The sequence below is a fragment of the Labrus mixtus genome, chromosome 5, assembly GCF_963584025.1.
Source record: "Labrus mixtus chromosome 5, fLabMix1.1, whole genome shotgun sequence".
NCBI classification, from domain to species: Eukaryota; Metazoa; Chordata; class Actinopteri; order Labriformes; family Labridae; genus Labrus; species Labrus mixtus.
Window position 1 is genome coordinate 1,275,211 of NC_083616.1, and position 19,440 is coordinate 1,294,650.

Here is a 19,440-nt window from a genome sequence, read left to right on the forward strand (position 1 = left end):
AGCAGTGCACAGACGCACTTTGTGAAGTTCTCAATAACTTTAGGAAATCAGCAATCAGTGAAAGTTTATCCATAGTTTCCACGTTTTCAGTGTACAAACACATCATATTGCAGTCAGCTTCAAAAAACAATCTAAAAAATTGTGTTCATAGCAATCATTTTATTAAAGGCAAATCAACTCTTAACAACCCGACCTTTAACGTACTTCACAATCAAGGAGGGAAGGTAACTGTTTTGGAGTATTGTGTCGTAAAAAAACCAGCTCATCAAACATGTCTAGACTTCATGTGAATGATCAAATGAAGAGACTTGGTGGTAAACATCGTCTGTGCCAAAGAGAGAAGATGCTCCTGCAGAAAGGTTCCTGAGGGGACGGCGTGTTCTCCTGACGTCTGAACCGTTTGTCCCATCTCGTCATCCAAAGAGGAGCAGCAGCACAATGCAGACTGAGTTCACAGCGATCAACGGCACTGAAAAGGAAGACAGGCAGATTGTATGAACACAACCAAGGATACTAATGGTATCTGTCTGTTAGAGTGAGAGTCACATGAGCTCCTACCTCTCATGACCGTCCTCACAGAGCGAATGAGGGTCATCATCTGCGCCTTGATGCCTGGTTCATCACCGAAACCTCCGACACTTTGGTCCACTCCCCAGCCAACTGAAGAGGGTTAAAACATTCAGAGAGACTCAGTTATAAAAGCAGTATCAGAAGAGAATATCAGCCCTGCTGTGATTGGGTCTGAAGATAATGACATCAGTGTTGATATCCAGAACAACATCTCCACCTCCAGTGTCATATTACTTTAATACATGAAGAAAATAGTGATATAAAGTAAAAATGATCTACAGGTTAGTTTTTAACTCCACCAACTTAACTAGTTCCAGTTTAACTGAAACTAGACTTGCTAAGCAACCCGAACATTCTATTGTGAAGTTGGTGTCCATGGTAACCACAGAGCAGCTACTCTGAACCTTCACATGTTAAAATAAATGAATGTGATCATTAAACCGGTGACATTAAAGGTGTGTTGTTTGAATCTTGAGATAAATCAAAAAGAAAGTGGAAAACATTGGGCACAGCTTCAAACAGGACATTCCTGAGCCTCCTAATTCATCACCAATAAAGTTGTTTTAAGAGCTTCCAAAATAGTTTCCGACCGTTTTCAGACCACGTAGCTAAGTGGTTAGCATTAGCCATTCAGTTTTCTCCACATTTCCACAGACACATACGGGTGTTTAACAGTCTCACTCCACTTACTTTTACTTAGAAATCGTTCTTCGTGTAACACAGCAACAGCATTGACGCATAAAATCGCAGCTTGAATGAGAGAATACAACGTAAAAGACATTTTTGTTAGCAAGAAGCTAGCTGATGGGGTTGGTTGACTGTATTTGTGTGTGACGTTGCCTACGGTGGCCGAGGAGGGACAAACCCATTCACAGCTTCGAGATAAAGTGTTGCCTTCCTGTTCAGTTCTTTTACTCCCAACTGTAACCTTGTGATAACTAATGTTGGTGGAACAATCAGTAGATAAGAGGAAATACTTCAATATAACACCATCTGATACATTTTAATGTCAACCTAATAATTATAAATAAATTGTGTTTGCTTTTGAGAGGCACAACTTGTCTCAAGTTTTTGTATTGTTGGCCCATCATTTGTTATGTAGTTATACATTGATACTGAAAAACTTTATTCTCCAGTCTGTGAATTGACCCTGCTTTTATTTGGGACAGGCGTCATTAAGAGACAGGCTTTTAATTATTTTAAATAATCGAGTGAGTGACACGCCCCCTAAACACAAAATGATGTTAATTTTTCAGTCATTATTTTGTCTCTACTCAGTCTCGCTCTGCCTTAGTCTTGACTCGGCCTCAATCCATAAATGTCTTGGTCTTGATCCCTAACTGTCTTGGTCTTGTCCTGGTCTTGATCCCTAAATGTCTTGGTCTTGTCTCGCTCTGGCCCTGCCTTGGTCTTGATCACTAAATGTCTTGGTCTCGGAGTACTCTGGTCAACAGTAACAAAAACACAACGACATGAGACTGAATCATGAGAATAAAAATCTTTATTAGTGTTTTATGAAGTCTGCATAATATGCCACACGCCTGAGAAGCTTATGGTCAGAAAAAAAAAAAAAAAAAAGAGAACTGCTCTATCAATACCGCCCTCTACTGGTAAAACAACTGCGACAACTACTGTACTGACTGCTTTGCAAAAAGATTACTGTTAAATACACACATACTGTACTACTGTTATGTATATGTACGTCTGGTCCACATCTGTTTGTGTCATGTATTTTTTTCACATTCATATGTTGTAGGCCAAAGAGAAAAAACAATGTAACACTGGACCCTAACACGTGATTCAGTTCCCAAAAAATCCAAACGCCACTAGGTGCACTTAAAGTACAATCACTAGTGCCAGAAGGTAAACACATTTACATCGAGAAGAAAGGGAGTCAGAGAGGGGAAACAGCCACGTCATGACCAAGAATGGCAGAGTGTAAGCTAGCACGTCTGGGTTGTACATACTGTATTTTAGAGACAGAACAAATACAATACACACATTAACACAGAATGTCCCCGTGTGCACGCACATTCGCTCTTCTTTCACGTGGAAGAAAATGATCCCGTCTCCCGTGTGTCTGTAACATTTGAAAAATCCAATTATATTCTTCTTGACCTTAACTCGCTTTGACGAAGCACCAGAAGGCTACAAGAGGTCACGTGTGTGTTTCAAAATAAAAACAAGTGAAGAGATGAACGAATGGCCATCACAAAGTTTGACCTCTGGAATCAATTATACCACCGCAGGAGAGAGAGGGGGGGAGGGGCTTTGAGTTTGGGGAGCAAACCTGTTGTGTACTTTAAATGCACCACATTTCTTTGGAAAAAAAAAAAACAACAACAAAGAGAATCTTTAGGGTCAAACAAAAGGAATGAGCCTCCGTGTCACTTAAGAAACAGCTGTGGTCTTGAAAATATTACTTTAATAAAAAGTGAACGACAGAAAAATTTTAAGTATATTTATATATAAAAATACATGAGAATACAAAAAAGTAGCAAAACAACGGGGATATAGGCTAAAAACAGAATGGATTCATTGATACCTTCAGTTTCTCCTGGTGAGACGTTCACCTTCGCAGCGCCGCGTCACAAAGAGAAACAAGCTTCCATAACAGCCGATGTTCTCTGGTCCCGTCCCAGCGCGCCTTGTCAACACATCATGAGCTTCCACAGCAGACTATTCAGCGGGGGATGTAAACCGACAAAACCGACGACACTGAAGAGTGCCGTAAAAATGACAAAGAAATAAACTACGCTCGTAATCGGGCTCGACGTTGTTTGGGGCTTTTTTTTTTTTTTTTTTTTGAATCATTATTTTTAGCTAACATTCCTATTTGTCCGTTAAAGAGGCGTGTCTTATAAAGACACACGTCAAGGGGTAACAAAAAGTCAATTCAGTCAAATTTCATAAACACTCTGTGGGCGTTTTCCTTCAGTTTAAAAAAAACGCCACCAAGGCCATCGCTTTCTTCACTGGGCCGCCCTGACAGCAGACGACAGGGCCGCAACCCCCCCCGCACAAACGTGAGCTCAGGTCCACAGGTTTGGTCGGGGACGGCGGGAGCCAGCAATCTTCAATACTGAGAAACTATTCACAGATATTTTTGGTATTTCCCCAACTTCCTGGACTAAAAACCAATATACATTTTATTTGTACCAGAAATAGATCTAATATTAAGGACTCGGGGGGGAAAGCAATTTAAGAAGGTGCAAGACATAGATGGGTATCAAAAGTGCCAAATTCTTTACTTAAGTCTGATTTTGTGTGTGTGTGTGTGTGTGTGTGCGTTTGTTCTCGTGTGTGCATGTGAAACGTTAAAACAGGGATGTGGAACTGGGCCACAAATACTATGAGGGACGTTACAGAATTCATTCTGTGGGGTTTTCATGGTTTTGTTTTTTTTTTTCATGAAAAAACTCACAACTTTAGAATTTAACGACATGCCATAGGGCTGCGTTTTTTTTTTTTGGGGTGGTGGGGTGGGAGGTGGCGTTTCCTCGGCCGTTTAGGACATACTGGAGCAGCGGGCAGACGGGGAACCCATCTGAGTCAGAACCTTGTCAAGCCACTGCAGGGGTCCATTCAAATGCAGCTCGATCCAGCAAGGAGTGCTCGTGACGGTCTGCCGCCTGGAGAGAGGAGAGAGAGAGAGAGAGAGAGATACATGTTAATGTCTGGCGGGCTGTGTGGACGTTTCCTTTCTTTAAAGGCCCTGACACATCAAGCAGACGGCAAAGAACTAGTGGCGACAAAGGCCGTCTGTGGCATCGCCTCACACCTTGACCAAAAAGTTGCACTTGAACACACCACAAAGACTACAGCAAAGTTGACTTGACAGCCGACGGCCAACCACGTACGTTCTGCAGTGAGAGGAAATAACTCTCCATGCCAGCAGGGGGTGGTAGTCCGTTGTTATGATACAAGAAGACCATTTTCACACCGCTGTCGATCACCACTTGTATTAGAGGTAGTCTACTAATTGAGAATAATGTCTGAAAAAAGTAGAAAATGGCGCTGGCGTTGTCAGTTCTTGGTGTTTTAGTGTAAAAAGAAAAGAAGAGACGGAGGAGACAAATAAGGAGAAACCACACTAATGGGTGAAAGCATGGATACTACAGCGACATGCTCAAGGGGCTTTACTGAACCTGAGAGGAGAACTGGAGAGAAATGAAACCTCCAAACAGCCAATCAGAGAGACTCCTCTAACTGACCGCAGACGCCGAGTCAACATGTTGAATCTGCTGAAAAAAGGCCGCCAGGGGACGACGGCTTTTATTTTGAAGGCGGACAACCTGACGTGTGGTGCTTTTATTTTGAAGGCGGACAACCTGACGTGTGGTGCTTTTATTTTGAAGGCTGACAACCTAACGTGTGGTGCTTTTATTTTGAAGGCTGACAACCTGACGTGTGGTGCTTTTATTTTGAAGGCTGACAACCTGACGTGTGGTGTTTTTATTTTGCTTTTATCTTGAAGGTTGACAACCTGACGTGTGGTGCTTTTATTTTGAAGGCTGACAACCTGACATGTGGTGCTTTTATTTTGAAGGCTGACAACCTGACGTGTGGTGCTTTTATCTTGAAGGTTGAAAACCTGACAAGTGGTGCTTTTATTTTGAAGGCTGTGTGGCGCTTTGGATTGATGAGCTGTTGACTCAAATCAACACTCAGAGGCTCGTCAATAAGCGGGTGGCTGTGAGCTGAATAAACCCTTCTGGGCTACTTCATTGTTGAATAATCAGTTCAAACGTGAAAAGGTGCTGACATACAGCGCTGCAGGCAGGACTCACCTGTACTCAGCCCCCCAGCCTTTGACAAAGCTCATGCGGATGGTGCACATCCTGGTGAGCTGGTAGACGGCCTCAAAGCCCTGGTTGACCGACTGAGCCAGCAGAGCGGCAAATTCCTGGTTGTTGAAGATTTTTAGATTACATCCTGGAAGAGAAAAAGAGGAAGTGAAGTTAACATCAGGAAACGAGGTGTAGCAGTATCAGACGAGAAACAAAACTAACCCTGAAGGAACCTCACAGGTTCAGCTGAGTCGTCAAGATGCCCCGCTCTACTCTACACGTGTGCTGTGTTCAGTATGAATGCATGACAATGCATCACAAGCTGCATCTCACCTGGAGGAATTTTACACACTGTCGCTGGATGCCAGCCATACCGCTGGTTGCAGTTCGGACTCTGGACAAAGATGGCGCTATCACTCAGGCACTCAGCAAATACTTCCCCTCCGATGTAGTAGAGTCGAACTCCTCTTCCTGAAAACACAGACAGAAGCACAGTTAGCACCAGAGCCATCTTAAAGGAGACAGGTCAACATTGTGTTCTATACCTATGTGCCTCCGGGTCATCTCCACAGTGGCGTTCCTGTTGACGTTTGACAGCAGACCCAGGCAGAACCGCTCAGAGTTTGACGGATCTGTGAATCCGTCCACTGTCAGCGAGGGCTGAGAGGCGTGAAATGTCTCCCCGACCCGCTGGTTCAGCTCGTAGTAGGCTATAGAGCACCAGAAGGCGGGCTCCGAATAAGTCACCGGCTGCAGGTCTGAAGAAGAAGTCGAGTCAGTGAGAGTTTGTCCTGATGGGGCGATAACTACTCTAACTACTAAATTCCACCAGATGTGTGTTCCGTCCGTCTCCGCTCCAACAAGGTAACAGACCTGATAGCTTTTTTATTTAGTCAATGTGTTAGCTGCCACTGACTCCTGACTTGTGTTTTATTTTGAAATTGGTCGGCTGTCTGTGCGTTTCCTTGTCTGACTTCCTGTCCAGCTTGATGCATGCTTGCAGTGTGCCTCGTTGAAAATAGGCGCATTTGAAGCAGAGCGGAGTGACATGGACTATGTGGAAATAGGCAATCACTTTACCACAGAGCAGACTGAGTGGGACAGGAAGTCGGACACAAAAAGACATTGTAACATCCGGTGTGTCTTTCAGAATAAAACGCTCCGTTTTGATGTTTCAGAAAAACGACCTTCTGTGTGTTTGTTGTTGTGTTTATACCACACATATCGTATTATCTCCGCTTGCTTGTGATTCTGTAATTACGGCGGGAACTCGCTGGTCTCGAGACTCCATCTGTCCGGTGGTTCTGCTCTCTGAGAACACAGCCTGTGGGTGTTTAACGGACGAGGGAGAGGGGAGCGCACACGTATCTGGTGGAAGTTCTGGATATGTGTTTATTTAAACTCACAGCAGAGTTCTGACCTGCGCTCTAAGTTATAAACAATGTGCTCATTGTTTTAAGGGGAAGGGTCTTACCCATGCTGTGATTGACAGGAGACAGAGTGCTGGGGGACAGCTCTGCTGGAGAACCTGCCCGGAAACAAAAACATGAGTTAGAGTACGGACTCACAGGAGACCACATCCAGGATCTACAGTAGGGGTGCAGGAGGATCAGACCAAATACTTGGGGTACGCTGGAGGCTGCTCTGCAATCAAACGTCAAAATGATGCTTTTAAACTGATCTGAGTGATAACCTTTTCCCACCTGTGGTTTGTTCAGATTAAAATGCTAGAAGTTTTGGATACAAAGACCTGGGAACTAAAACCTCTTAAGAGAACCTTTACAAGTACTCATCAATCTTTGATCTATCCTCCAGTAGAAGCAAATCTAGCAACTAGCTTCCATGCAGTCTATTGGGTGGACCCCCCTCCCGAGTTAATGTCCAGTCAACATGGGGAAGCTGACAACACTACACACATGACTTTTACACAACGAGCGGTGAGGAGAGGCTGCAGTAAGAGGAAACCCCGACGCCAGTGTGGGGACGTTTAGGTAGACAAGGTGACAACAGAGAGCAAAACAAGACAGAGTTTGGCTAAAAGTTTATAGCAACAGACTACAACAGGCTGTCACGCTACACAAGCTAGCAGGCTGAAACGCAGCCACCAGCTGATCCCTGCATGATGCAGATGGGGTGATGGTGAGCGGAGAAAAGACTAAGCAGTGTTTGAAATGTTGAAGTTACCGTACACAATGAAATATCAACACTTTATGATCTGTTTCTGTGTGAAAGTCCAAATTATACCAAAAAAAATGTTTGAATTACTGACATGTCTTCCTATTTGTACATTTGCACATGGCACTACGTTAACGCCATTGCTGTTCCTGTAAAATTTGCCAAAAAAAACTTACATACTCCCAAACGGCCAAAAACGGTGACAAAAAAAAAAACGGGGTACGTATTGACCTGACAGCTGACTGAATTGTTGCATCCCTAGATCATAGAGATAAATTTAACTTAAGTAATCTATAGGTCCACACTGATCTCTTTAAACATTTGTCACAGCCTTCTGATTTGACCTGATCAGAAGGCTCCTCTCAGCGATTGGTCGCCGACTGTTCTTTAAAAATGTGTCATGAAAACACACATCTGATTTTGACCTTTTGTCAGCGGGGGGGGGGGGGGGGGGACGACGACGACAGACAGGAGGAAAGGAAGAAGGAGCTGCTAGTCTAGGGTACCTGTGTCCATACTTTGATTCATCTGTTGGTCGCTGGCCTCCCCATCCTCACTGATGTAGCCCGGTGGAGGCGTTTCTGTTGGAGTGAAGCAAAGAAGTTAAATCTTCACTTATATAAAACAGACACCGCGTCATGCAGTGCCTTCAGACACCGGGAATACAGGATCATTCATTGTGAATAATGTCTGACCCTCCACTCACCTGGTATATAGTTATTGGGAGGTTCGATTCCTGCAGGAAAGTTTGTGTTCTCGGGTATGGAATGAGTGTAGTCGTCCAGAGGTGGCAGCTCTGGCAGGATATCTGAGTGTCTTGGCACGAGAACAGGAGGCAGCACTGCAGGGTCGGGAGAGCGGAGTTAACACGCGCATCGCTTATAACGCTGTCCGTTGTTTTGTGATAGTTTAAAATGTAAAGAATGAAAAAGTCAACAGAAAGACATTTTATTACTGTTACATCCCGGGTCAACCTGGCGCTTTTCTCTGAGCATCAGCGTCTTTTTTTAAATTGTTTTCAATAAGTAGAGAATGTTCGCAGCGGCAGGCGGCCACTTTGACACCTGCACTGTACCTAAACCAAATATAACCTCTCCCCTTTGGGAACATTTCAGCTTTAAGTCAAATGAAAAAGGAGAACCAGCTTTTTTAGACGACACAGTTTGTAAAATCTGCACTAAAAAGATCTGTGTGTTGGGGCGCTGATGGCGCAGTGGTTAGTGTGCGTGCCCCATGTATGGAGGCTGTAGTCCTCCAAGCGGGCGGCCCAGGTTCAAATCCAGCCTGTGGCTCCTTTCCCTCTCTCTATCCACTGTCCTATCTCTCCATTAAAAGGCACAAAACGCCAAAAAATAAATCTTTAAAAAAAAAAAAAAAGATCAGTATGAAACGAGAAAACACATCCAAACACATCATGTCTCACCTCGCAAATCGTTTTGGGCCTACAGGATTATTTTGATTGTGACTTAACAACAACGCTGTGACATCCAGTGTTTCCAGTGCGGCCCCCCCCCCCCCCCTATCCAAGATCAGGAATATCCTGTCGCAAAATGATGCAGAAAAACTAGTTCATGCATTTGTTACCTCCAGACTGGATTATTGTAACTCTCTTTTTTCAGGGTGCTCTGGTAAGTCTCTAAAGACTCTTCAACTGGTCCAGAATGCTGCAGCTCGTGTACTGACCAGAACTAGGAAGAGGGACCACATCACTCCTGTGTTGGCTTCTCTGCACTGGCTCCCTATACAGTCTAGAATAGAATTCAAGATCCTTCTTCTCACTTACAAAGCTCTAAATGGCCAGGCACCATCTTACCTGAAGGAGCTACTAGTGCCGTACTGTCCCTCAAGAACTTTACGGTCCCAGAATGCAGGCCTGCTGGTGGTACCTACAGTCTCTAAGTGTACTATGGGGGGTAAAGCCTTCAGTTATCGGGCTCCTCTCCTCTGGAACCGCCTTCCAGACACAGTCTGTATTTTTAAGAATAGACTTAAAACTTTCCTTTTTGATAAATCTTATAGTTAGGGCTGGTGCTGGTGTAGACCAGCTCTTAGTTATGCTGCTATAGGCTTAGACTACTGGGGGATCTCTCTCTCTCTCTCTCTAACGCATGAACACCAAGATTCCTTCAAGTGTTTGTGTCGTTGTGTCGGCTTGTCCCCACCCTCCCAACGCTGTAAACCTAGGGGAAACACTGGACATCAGTGACAGACACAAACGCTCAAGCTGCAGAACAGTGTGCGAGCAGTGCAGACACCGCACAGCACCGTTTAAAAAAAAAAAAAAACTAACTGTATTGTGATTCTTGGTAAAAGGCTCAAGAGGAGGTGATTCTGGTGATACCTGTTGTTCCTCTGACGCCGCTTTGCTTCAGCACCCGGCGCTGTCTGCAGCGCTGCTCCGTATCGGGTCGTGAATGTTTGTGTCTGTCACTGATTGTCACGGCTTTGTTGTTAAAAGAAAATAATAAAATAAGTAAAAGTGACAATTAAAATAATCCTGTAGGCCAGATGTTATTGCTGGAGGTCCAGTTTGTGACCCCTGGTTTTAAAACAAATAACGCAAAATGTCTTAACGCTTCAGCCAGCAGTCACTTAGATCAGCACAGAGACCGCCAGACGGCGTCCAAAGGTTAAAAAATATCGGCCTGCATGCATCTCTAAATCTGAACTAGCAAACATATTTGATCTGTTTTATTGACGACCACGAGACTCCAGAGAGTCACAGTGCTCTGACCAAAGACCACCCTGCACAACCTCCCGTAAAACCTCTGAGGCCTCGTCCACACGTGGGTGGGAGGTTTTCCTCCTCTGTTTAAAAACGCTCAGTTCTCAAAAACCATCCACATAAAAACACGGTCATGAGCACGCCAAGTCAACAACGAGATCCGTGACATGCAAACATTTTCTCCCCCTTCTTCTGCAAAGACCGTTTCATTTATAACGTTATCCCACCGACCCAAAGTCTAACCGGGTCTTGTCTAAAGCCGCAGACGTTGGGGGCAGGGTCTGTGTGGTAGGAGTGTTGTTTGAAGCAGCAGTGACCTCCGTCGTCCAATCAGGCGTCTCTGCTCGTCCACACAGTGGGAGAGTAACTGTGTGTATGTGTGAGCGTGTAAAAAGTCCAGTTAGCATCGTTAGCACCAGCGCTAGTTTGGTTACGTCTGCCATCGCACTAATCTCATAAATTAAAGGGAGAGCGTTGCACGATAACATCACACGGAGGAGAAACCGGCGTACAGCGTGACGTTACAAGAACAAAACTCTCACCCCTCTGCCCCCCTCCCCCTAGCCCCGCCCCCTCGCTCTCATCAGGTCAACTTATACAGACTTATAAATATGAAGATGTTCATGGTAAAAGTTAAAAGGTGCTCTCACCTGGGGTCTCCACCCTCTGGTAGTGGTAGGGGTTGATGCAGACCTCATCCTTCTTTAGGTGGAAGGCATACTCACAGGCCTCGATGGCACGCAGCTCGTGGTGGCTGTGGAGGTCCGGCCATCGCCACAAGCGGCAGTAGATAACGTGGGGAAGCCCCTTCCTGTGGGATACCTGCAGGCGGCCATCCAATGATCTGATTGAACAGCAGACAGGATACGGTGGTGAGATGGGGGGGAGAAGGGATGACACATATTATGGGGAAGGGGAGGGAGGGGGGAATGGAGATCTGTCACCTCAAACACTGTAATGACAACTCGCCCACATCAAAGTTGTATGCAACACCATACAATAGTTGAGGATAGTCACCTGGTTTGGTCAGGGTAGCTGTATAGGCCTGATGTATCCCACTGTTCTATCGTATTTGGTGTACTCAGTCCCCATATTTCAGAGCAATTGCTGTGCACAGAGAAAACAACAAAACAAAAACAAAAAACAAATGATAAACATGGGACATGGCTCATTCAGAATATCAGTATGGGTAATGTGAACATTAAAAGGCCTCTTTTATTGGAATCTTATGGCAAAAGAACCCCCCGCCCCAGAGAGTCCATTTTCAGCAGTGAAGATGAAAGATGGGAATTTCAAGTAAGAGAAGCCTTTTTGACAGGAAAAACAAAAAAAAACGAACATGGAGTCTGCGAACACACGAAATGAGTGAGACAAAGAGCATTCCTCGACAATGTGGCTTTGTATCAAACGACCCCCCAGAATAACTCCCAACTTATCAGGAGACGCTCAAACAAACGGCAAAGACACACAATGGGCAACAAACAAGAGGGGCAGGAAATGGAAGGAAGGAGGCGACCGCGACAAAAAAAAAAAAAAAAGGAGAAAAATCAATTCTCAAACATTCACAAGAAAAGAAAAAGGCCGAGAGGCGGAGACATTGGAAAAACTTGGAATGAGGACACATGGGAGATGTTTGCTTCTGAATAACAGGACAATACATTTCTTCATTTTAAATGTACTACAAATACACAACGCGTCCTGGCCCTAACGACGTCTGTGGGCTAGCTACTACAATGAATTCTGAACATGTTTGGTCCTTGATAGGGGAGGAGACAGACTGTCGGCCACCACACATTGTCAGCTCGCATTTCCTAATATTCATCGGCTGTTTGTACAGCGGGAAAGTAGGGAAGAAACGGGCCACATATTTGGAACGCAGGTCTGTAAATACAATCAAAACACAAGCACGACTGGCGGGCAATGCCCCCACTTAGGCTCTCTCTCTCTCTCTCTCCTCCCTCTCGCTCCTCTCTCTCTCTCCTCTCCCTCTTCTCTTCTTCAGCCACCTACCAGGAATGATTTCATTCACATCGAGGCGGCCACTACAAATCCCTACAAACACAACAGTGTGGCTTAGAACAATTCTCAGGCGATAACAACAACCCTGCTATCTAATAGACGTACAAACATGTGGCGTGGTACTGGGTGGCACAAGATGTTCCCACTGAACGTGAGTCTGGGCCATCAAGGCTGGCTGGCTGATAAAGAGAGCGTTTTCTCACCCTTCTCATTTCTCTCATCGATAAGACGAATAGAAACGGAGCGTGAAGGAGAGATGTAAACAAACAGGGATTTGACTCCAATCTTTTAAAAAAAAAGCTGTTTCTACTATCGTGCACCGATCATCACATACCGACCCAAACCTCTTTAAGTTTGTGTCGCTCAAACTCTGAATCTAGCTGCAGCTTTCTGCTCGCCCTAGTTTACTTTAAACAGCTGTGTGGCGTCGGGGCGGCATACCTGGGGATGGTGACACACTTGGTGTTGCAGTTCTGCGTGGTGATCGCTTTCTCCAGCTCGTCTAGCTGGCCTGTCTTCTTCAGCTTCTTCACCAAGCTCTTCACGGCCTTCTCGCACCACTTCTCCTCTTGCCCATTCTGCTCGCCACCGCCGCCGCCCGCTCCGCCGGGGCTGCTGGTCGACTTCTTCCAGCCCAGCAGCCTCTTCACCACAGGAGGGGTGAACGGCAAGATGGAGGACATCTTGGGTGGTCAAGCCGGGGGGGGGGGGGGTCTCCAGAGGATTCGATACAAGTTCTCTCTCTCTCTCTCTCTCACACACACACACACACACACACAAACACACACACACACACACACACACACACACACACACGCACACACACACACACACAGAGAAAAGAAGGGACCTAGAGCTACAGGTCGGGCCCTTGCTCTGATGGGGCCCCTCGAGTGACCAAAACGCCACAGGTGGAAGCCAGAGCTAGCAGCGTTTACTCGACAAAAGTGGGCACCTTTGGGAGAAAGAGCGACACACAAGAGGAATTATTACAAACAGTTCATATAACACATTCATATTTACAATCACAGGTAATGACATATGTACTCCCTGACACTTCATTAAACTGTGAATCCATTAATAAACGTTTCTGAGGTTACATCAGAGCCGGTTTTTGTTTGGCTCAGCATTTAGTGAGAGGAACAAGCAGAGACGTCCACTTGACGTTAGCTCGTCTAAAACATCAGAGCTGTTTACTTATCAGTTTTTTCTTACCACTGTAACTTTAGCTGTTTTGCTAAAGTGCTCATCAGGATAGGCCGGATCTTTGTAACATAACAATGAGTAAGGTCTTTTACCTGCTTTTTGCAACATAACAATGAGTAAGGTCTTTTACACTCATTATGAGTTGACGCTATACAAATAAAGATTGATTGATTGATTATCACACAGGATACACCCAGTGGCGTAGTGGTGCCTAAAGAAGTGGGTATACTCTTAAAGGTTTCCTCAAATGCAAGCAGAGACGTCCACTTGACCACTTTTCCCCACACATGATTTTTTAAGCGGCCCGTCCAGCAGAGGATAAACGGCCTCTGTTATAAACATGTAAACCGGTTTCCACCAAGCGGTCCGATTCGGTTCAGTACGGTTAAACCTGATGTTGCCTGTGTTTCCACAGCCGACCGTAGCCTTACTTAGGGCGCTCTCACATAGTGCTGGGCGATATATCGTGTAGCTCGATTCGATCGATATTTAATTAATGCTTGATATGGAAAAGGGAACATCGATTTTATTTTTTAAACTACTTCAAAGTTTTCTCGCGATATTTCATTGCTCCGCGAGATTTCCGCGGCAGCGCTTGTTGCTCGGAGACGAAAGGGCGGCCACTGAGTAGCCTAGCTCTTGCAAGCGACCAACACGGAGGAGAAAGATGTGAGCGAGGCCGAATTACTTCCAAAAAAAGGGCTCATAACGCAGGGCTCGACATTATAAGTGTCCCGCTGGCCCGGATGATTGATTGACAGAGTCCAGCTGATTGCACGTTCAGCTGGCGGCTTCACGGCTGTCACTCCCGCGAGCGCGTTCACTACTCTCAAGTTGTACACTCGCACACAGATTTTAGAGCAGGTTTTCTCTACTAAAACACACGTTTGGTAAAATGGTTTTAAAACCATCATATCCCGACAAAAGCCGAGCTTAAATCAGAATTCAAAGAAAAAAAATCACCGGGAGAGTTGAGAGTGACAGCTGGGCATGACGAAAACAGAAGGGAAAAAAGTTTGATCCACAGTGACAGACAGCTGGAGGAGCTGGAACACGTTAAAGTTAAAGACTAGATCCTGGTAAAGATAAAAGTTATTCACAAAACATCTTAGCCCTTAAGAGAGCTCCTAAAGTAAAGATCTAAAGATGAAGAGTTTCTCACAGAGAAGAAAGAAGGAGAGATTCCAGATCTATCACAGCCTCATTAATATCAGATTAAGTAGACTCACCAGCATGGTGAATAAACATCAGCGCATAAATATAAGAAAAATACACAATATTTTTATAATTAGAGCTCAATTAATTAAATAAAAGTTGACTTTTGCATCAGAATGGTTCAAGAGTAAAATGGTGACTGTTATTCTTCAAATCAAAAGTAATGTTCCTGGGCCAGCGGTTACAAAGGTCGGGCCAGTGATCTTTTTTTTTTAAATACAGGGGAGATTCAGTTTTATAGGCTACATTTATAAACTTTAAAGGTCCCATATTATGCTTTTTCTGGTTTTATATGCCCTTTACTGTGTTTTCCAAGTGTCCTGTGCATGTTTAGGCACATCTATTTGCAAAAATTCAAAGTCCGCAGAAACGCGGCTTCACCTACGTCCTCCTGTTAGCTGTAGCATTAGCTGCATGTAACGCTCGGTTCTAGCCCCCCTCTATAATGTGTCAGTGCGACGTCATTGTCAGTGTGAGATCACTGATCTAAGTCCATTGGCTCGTTGTGGCAAGCCCTGCAGCTCATGTTGAAATTTCCGAAAAGCGTGCTGAGCAACTGACCAATAACGACAGAGTGGATCGGCAGACCAATCAGAGCAGACTTGGGGTCTAACAGTGGGGGCTCAGCAGAGAGCTGTAGCTGACGGACTCAGAGCGGAGAGGGAGCAAGGAGGAGCAGTACATGAAAACAGACACTTTTTTCGAACTTTAGAAAAAAGTGTCTGTTTTGTGAACGTACAAAAGTAGGTACATAGATTAAATATACGAACCCCAAAAAGGGCATAATATGGGCTCTTTAATAAGATAAATATCGAGTCATATCGAATATCAACATTAGGCAAAAAAATATTGTGATATCAAATTTAGGCCATATCGCCCAGCACTACTCTCACACAAAGCTAAGTTGTATCGTACCGTGATTAAGCATGATTGCCCCCCCCCCCCCCCCACCCTCCGCATTCCCCCACTGGCCTGCACTCACACTGCTCCAGGACTAACCGGGCCTGAGCACGGTTACCTCTTGTACATAACGTCATCATACAACACATGAATGGATTTATGTTATCATGAAGCATGCTGAGTTAACAACATAGGCGGACTCAAATCTAAGTCTGCACATCAGAGAACAACACAGAGAACATGGCGGCTACTTAACGGACTTTGTGTCTTATGTTGAGTCATGTTAGTCAGAAACAGACAGAACACTCAGAGATTTCTCCATAATGAAGGCTGTCCATTTCATACCTGTGCTTGTGCTCGTGCATGAACTGTACCCTACCGACGCACGCCTCTTCCAAGCGTGCCAAGGAAGTGTACCGTGCGGATCTAAGCACTCACACTAGTCAAACGAACTGGACTTTAGGTGTGAAGTGTACTTAGCCAGGGCACGGATTGCCTAGTGTGAGTACGTCCTTTGTAAGCGGACTGTAAGCCGGATGGTGAAAGCTACGTCAGCTACATGATAGCATGTAATCATTGCAGCGGGACACAGTGTAGCCCGCCAATAATTTCAATATAGAAGAACATGACACTGAAAACAAAGGGCAACAGTGGAACGTCCAGCAGAGGTCTGCACTAGGATCCGACCGATATTGGATCTTTTTGAAGCGATACCGATATATTGGACGATATCTTTCTTGGTTTTATCTTCGGTATGTAGAGATAGATTTACACATTTATTGTGTTGATCTCTCAGTTATCAAACACTTGTTGAAAAGATTTATAATGAAGACAAGATGGTCACTCAGCTGGAAAGTAACTGAGCATGTACGTGCATCACTGCTCGGCACTCTGCAGAGTGATGTTTGTTGTAATCCATATAGCGCCCTCTGCTGGTGAAAGAGAACTGCTAGTGTAATTTAAAGATACTCAAATTAGATGTTTTTTTTTTAATTAAATCTGGGATGAAAACAGCCGATACCGATAGTCACTTGAAACGGTAATATCGGCCGGCCGGTCGGACTCTAGTCTGCACCTTCAATGTCGTCCATTTCGACGTGCTGACATTAGTCAACTGAACTGGACTGCTTGGTGGAAACTGGGCTTACTGTGTACTAGCCAATTAGAGACAAGAGTAGGGAGGGTCGTCCCTTCACCATCCTAGAAAAAAAATTGCAGCACACTTGAACATTGTCAATTAATGAATGGGGAACATGAGAGGGGATTTAGAAGAGGGTAAGCCCTATGGAGACTGAAAAACAAGTGGGTATACCTGCGTGTAGCGGCCGGTCACTAATATTCACCATAATTAACATAGTGAACGCTGACAAGGTAAAGGGAGTATTTATTTAGTGACAGCCCCCCTCAACACACACACACACACACACACACACACACACACACACACACACACACACACACACACACACACACACACACACACACACACACACACACACACACACACACACACACACACACACACACACACACACACACACACACACACACACACACACACACACACACACACACACACACACACACACACACACACACACACACACACACACACACACACACACACACACACACGGCCGGCTGCTGTTGCTAGCTGCCTGGTCGGGAGGCCTGCTCCACTGAAATCACAACAATAAGTTTACGAGTCTTATCTTTTGGAGCCTTTAACAACAACATGTTGAAATCACACGCAGCGCGACACACATTACGTAACAGAAACATAAACACAGGGGTGATTCATGGACGTGAAGCTGAGGGAGCTAACGTTAGCTTATCTGAGCTAGCTGCCAGCTTGTTATCAGAAATCCTTTTGTTGTGAAAAACCTGCGACGCGCAACAGTCACGTCGCTACTCCGCTCCCTTTCTGACACCCGGGTTATTATTAATCTAATTACCTGTCACTCCCTGAATATTAACATCTTACTGCTCTGTTTCATCGCAGCTACATCATGTTTGTGACTTTTACTGAAATGTAGACACGGCACCAAAATGAGTTAGCATCTTTTGACGAACTATTCCAAAGTGAGCTAACGGAGCCACACAAAACAACAAGCCGCAAAGTCCGCAAAACAGATAAAAACATTTGAATAGTTACCCCAGCTGTGAGTCCCAGAGCTCGGCTTTATTAGGAAAGGAGTGCACAGCCCTCTTAGCTCCTTGTTGGCATTAAAAATGCCTGCACAGTTTGTTGACCGCAGCTAATTTTGACAAGGCTGAACTCAAGTTGCTACCAGAGCTACCAGAGCTAGTTGGTCAGGTTCGGTAGACCGGAACAACAACACAAACATGCTGGCTACGTAAAGGCACGTAATCCCGCCTTTTTCTAAACATGATTGGAGGAGAGCCGTTGAGGGGATCGTGGAGTTATCTAAGGATTCAAGGTTCAGGATTTGTTTTATTTGCCAACATGTTGACTCTGAATTTTCACCTGAATATGAAAATGTATTGTTTGGATGTTTTTTTCTTACTCTAAAATAAATATTACATAGTCAACCTGATTCTGTTACCAGGAATACCTCATAACCACAAATCTAAATGTTAAAGAGGACATATTACCCCCCTCTTCCACCTTTTCAAACAGTCCCCTGTGGTCAAAATGAAACATCTGTGCTGTGCTTTGGTCAAAATATAACATGAATCAAGCACCAGAGGAGGTTTGTGACCCTGTATAAACCAGCTCTCTCAGAACGCTCCGTTTTGGTGTGTGTGTCTCAAGTGGATTTTTCATAATATGTCCCTTTTAAAACAGCAAACCATCCAAATGAATCAGATATCGCAGGTTATTTGTCCCATCAGCAGTTGGGTTTTTAAATAAGCTGTAGGTAGCTGCTGCCTGTACATTTGCATACTATGGATTGATGATCTTTGTGTCTGTTATCTCATGTCTTTGTGCTGTTTTAATGATGTGTACCAAATTGCCCCTTGGGAACAATAAAGATTTTCCAGACCAACTCAATCCTTTGTCATGTCTTTGTTCCGAAGATTTTAGTTGTGAGTACTTCAGTTGTAAAACTTTATAACATAAATCATTTTTTTTTAAAAATTTCAACCCAACCAAGTGTTAAATGTCTTATTTTTAATGTATTTTTGATTTAATTTATTTTCTTGTTATATATATGCCCAGGGGCGTGTCAATGCTTTTTAAACGGGGGGGGGGGGGGGGGGGGGGGGGGGGGCGCACCTGGGGCTCTGACTCATGCAAGGGTGGCCTGACCTTTGTGGGCACATGTATGCACATAAAATGTTTTTTTTTTGTAGGTAACACAATTTGGCAACATATACATCTTCTTAGCTTGACTCAAAAACAATTATGTATGGGTCGCCAATAGTCACGTTATGACGCGCACCCCATGTATGGGGTTATAGCCCTCAAGCCAGCGACTGTGTGTTCGAATCCGACCTTTGCCCTTTGCTGCATGTCCTCCCCTGCGTCTCTCCTCTCATCTTCTATATGTGCAAATTCATGATTTTAAGTACTTAGAAAGTTGCATGCTGTCTCACAAATACATTTATTGGCATGTAAGTCCTTCTTAAGTGAGACAGTGTGCACAAGGTTTTGCTTGACATTTTTACTAGAAGGGTCACACATTTTTTCCCTAAACTGAATGTACCATTATCCTGATGAAAACAGCCATGTTTCATCCATTTTGATTTTATCAACGATACATGTTATCCATAGTAAGGCGTGTAGCTGACCTGATTGACAGATGGCCGTGATGTAACGATTCGTCAAGAGGTTTAAAACCCGCCTCAGCTCCAGCTCTCAGCCTGTCGTTAGGT

The 19,440-nt window shown here is 44.6% G+C and overlaps 2 protein-coding genes across 3 annotated transcripts; both read right to left on the reverse strand.

Moving 5' to 3' along the window:
* Positions 1–139: 139 nt before the first annotated feature.
* LOC132973704 (immediate early response 3-interacting protein 1) lies at positions 140–1,432 on the reverse strand. Its single transcript, XM_061037246.1, has 3 exons — positions 1,261–1,432; positions 559–660; positions 140–469 (listed from the first exon to the last, which is right to left on the reverse strand). The coding sequence occupies exons 1-3, from the start codon at positions 1,349–1,351 to the stop codon at positions 414–416; spliced, it is 249 nt and encodes an 82-aa protein (XP_060893229.1). The 5' UTR covers positions 1,352–1,432; the 3' UTR covers positions 140–413.
* Positions 1,433–2,053: 621 nt separating this feature from the next.
* On the reverse strand, positions 2,054–17,928 carry LOC132973705 (mothers against decapentaplegic homolog 2). Of its 2 annotated transcripts, XM_061037249.1 has the most exons (11): positions 17,756–17,928; positions 12,721–13,234; positions 11,278–11,367; positions 10,911–11,104; positions 8,242–8,376; positions 8,054–8,116; positions 6,835–6,888; positions 5,906–6,118; positions 5,694–5,831; positions 5,361–5,505; positions 2,054–4,202 (listed from the first exon to the last, which is right to left on the reverse strand). In XM_061037249.1, exons 2-11 carry the CDS (start codon positions 12,960–12,962, stop codon positions 4,079–4,081), a joined length of 1,398 nt encoding a protein of 465 aa, XP_060893232.1. In that variant the 5' UTR covers positions 12,963–13,234; positions 17,756–17,928; the 3' UTR covers positions 2,054–4,078. The 2 variants fall into 2 exon arrangements, with proteins under 2 accessions (XP_060893232.1, XP_060893230.1); XM_061037247.1 differs by lacking the exon at positions 17,756–17,928 and having other exon boundaries at positions 8,042–8,116; positions 12,721–13,045.
* Positions 17,929–19,440: the final 1,512 nt, after the last annotated feature.